Source organism: Penaeus japonicus, unplaced genomic scaffold (assembly GCF_977035675.1).
Source record: "Penaeus japonicus unplaced genomic scaffold, GWHDUDI00000001_assembly GWHDUDI00000041, whole genome shotgun sequence".
Taxonomy (NCBI): domain Eukaryota; kingdom Metazoa; phylum Arthropoda; class Malacostraca; order Decapoda; family Penaeidae; genus Penaeus; species Penaeus japonicus.
In genome coordinates this window covers 857,210-859,709 of record NW_028234443.1, presented here as the reverse complement: position 1 = coordinate 859,709, position 2,500 = coordinate 857,210, and the positions used below count along the sequence as shown (strand labels likewise).

The following is a 2,500-nucleotide window of genomic DNA, read 5'->3' as shown; positions in this document are numbered from 1 at the left end:
TCGTTACCTGGAGGGGCATGGCGGGCGGTATTAGGGTCTGGTTGTGGTTGTGGTTGTTGGTTGTTATCGGGGTTGTGTTATAGTGGTTGTGGATTTGTTATGGTTGCTGTTGCCTTTTTAATGTTGAAATTTGGTTTCAGTTTTCATGATCCCTTTTGAATAATAATTACAATAATAATAATAATCATTATTATGATTATTATTATTATTATTATCATAATAATGATAATGATAATAATAATAATATCAATAATATTATCAATATCAATAATAATAACATCAATAATAATAATAATAAAATCAATAATAATCATAATAATAATGATGCTCATAATAATGATTATGATAAAATAGGCTTTAGTAATGACTTTCTCCTTAATACTGTATATCAGTCTAAGATAATCTCCTTTTGAAAACTAAATTTAACTTGAGTTATCATTTTTTTTAACTGAGTGTTTGCTGTTAATATGGTCTAAAGATTGTATGCAAAAAAAAAAATTATGTCAATAAAAAATGTCTTAACACATATGAGCAAGGTTTTGCATACTAATATAACAGATTTGTTAACAAATTATGAAAAATCATGAGAGTCCCTTATCAACTGGTATCATGAAGAAACAAAATATATATGACTCAACAACCCTGTATATTTCTAGCTTATTACAAAAGTTTAATTTTCTTTTCTATCGTTCACTTTGTCTTATCTGTAACAAGCAAAAATTTTAACACTGATAAGGGGACATGTCAATAACATACCCTAACTGTGAGATTTCCAATAAATAAATCACATTATCTTTCGTCAAACCTAAGACCTTATCATCAGTAATCTCTGAAAGACTCAAAAGTCAATACAGTCAGTCACACACTCGCAAAGGACAAAAAAAAAATATCAGTAAGTAAATTGATAGAACAAGAAAAGGAAAGGAAAAAGAAGAAGAAGAATTATTATCATTATTATTATTATTATCTTCTTTTTTTTTTACCTGGGTCTTCTGTCAGAGTTCCTAGCCTGGCCTTTGCCGACTCAAATTCCGGGCTCAGGCCACTCATCAGCCTGACCTGCGAAACACCCCATGCCGGAGCGTTCTTTGGGGAAGCCAAGCCGAAGCCCGCTCCAACACCTCGTCTGTGAAAGAAATAAGGGAGGGGTTGAGGGGGATGTTGAGAAATATCTTTATGAAAAGTGTGAAGGCAAAATATCTCTGAGAAATTTAAAGTCAGTCGAGTAGTTAACAATATATATATTTTGTTTGTTAGATACGGTTCTTTCCTGAGTTTTGACTCTTGTATCTTATACTGGCATATGTTTTGGGTACAAGGGTCAGTATTCGTGGTTTTAAATGCTAAGTGATGAACTTAGGAGTGGAGGCAACTGCACATCTAATGCAATGTCAGTCATCATCCAAATATGTACGTCTGTCTAACAAACAATAATATCTTGTGTAACATACAATGTAAAGTTTTTGAATAATTAAAGATTTTTTTTTTTCTGGAGTATTTCATATACTACCAATACAAGTAATCCACATCCCAAGTTGTGGTAATCTTTGCTCGTGACTAAGTAAAAATAAAAACGGCTCCTTCAGAAAGACAAACACAACTGTACAACTGACAGCAGCTTTATTTGGCCGTGATTCAAAAAAATTAAATGCTTATTTTCACTGCAAACCTTTAGCTTTCGAGATAGCACAGTATTATGGGTTATATATCTTTTTCCTATAAATTCCTCTCCCATGACCTAACCTAACCTTACCTCCCTTCAAGGTTTGCTCCCTCTGTATCACTTGTCACCAAAATATATCCCGTACCAGAACCAATACTGAAAACACACACATCTTCTTGATATGACTAGCCCGAAACGGACTCACTGTGTCAAACCCGTAAATTCAAGGGCAATAAGGAGGATGAAATCGTTGGGACTGACCTGTTGATCTAAGGGTTGTTCTCTTTAGTTGTCTATAATTGAACTGAATATCCTTTATTTTTTTTCTTTTCAATAAATGGCTCTTTCCCAAACAAGGAAACACAAAACGACATCACTCGCCTGGTTATCAATGCAGGATGTAGGCCAAAAGAGCTGCGGAAAGTACTTCCTTTCCGTATAAATAATTTTTATATTTCAACAAGGAGTGTCAAGGAAGAGGAGTGTCACAGATTATCAACTTATCCTTCCCATACACTTTTTTTCCATGAGCAATGCAATGTCAGTAACTAAAACTACACCAATCATCAAATGAGGAACCAGTCCAAGCTCCACCTAGCAAAGATACGTGCAGTCTGGGTTTAATTTTTCTTAAATGGAGTCGGAAAAGTTGTGATTTCTCGTCAAAGCGCCACTTCTGGGTTGGACTCAGGCTTGTGTGCCACCTATTATAATTCACAATATATTTCTAGTGGATTTGAAATACAGGCACGAGCAATAAGTCCAATTTTGAAACATTTACCGTAATACTCATAAATAGAGAAAAACTTAAGGAAAGAATATTTGTTTTTTATGGCC

General features: G+C 33.9%; 1 protein-coding gene across 1 annotated transcript in view; it reads right to left on the bottom strand.

The window, feature by feature from the left end:
• LOC122251021 (enoyl-CoA delta isomerase 2) overlaps positions 1–2,500 on the bottom strand; it is an 8,302-nt gene that overhangs the window by 5,527 nt on the left and 275 nt on the right. Inside the window, exons 2-3 of the mRNA XM_043012747.2 lie at positions 984–1,126; positions 1–7 (exon numbers count right to left, since the gene is read on the bottom strand). The exon at positions 1–7 is cut by the window's left edge and continues 187 nt beyond it. Coding sequence (XP_042868681.1) covers positions 1–7; positions 984–1,126 — 150 coding nt within the window. The remainder of the gene's footprint in view (positions 8–983; positions 1,127–2,500) is intronic.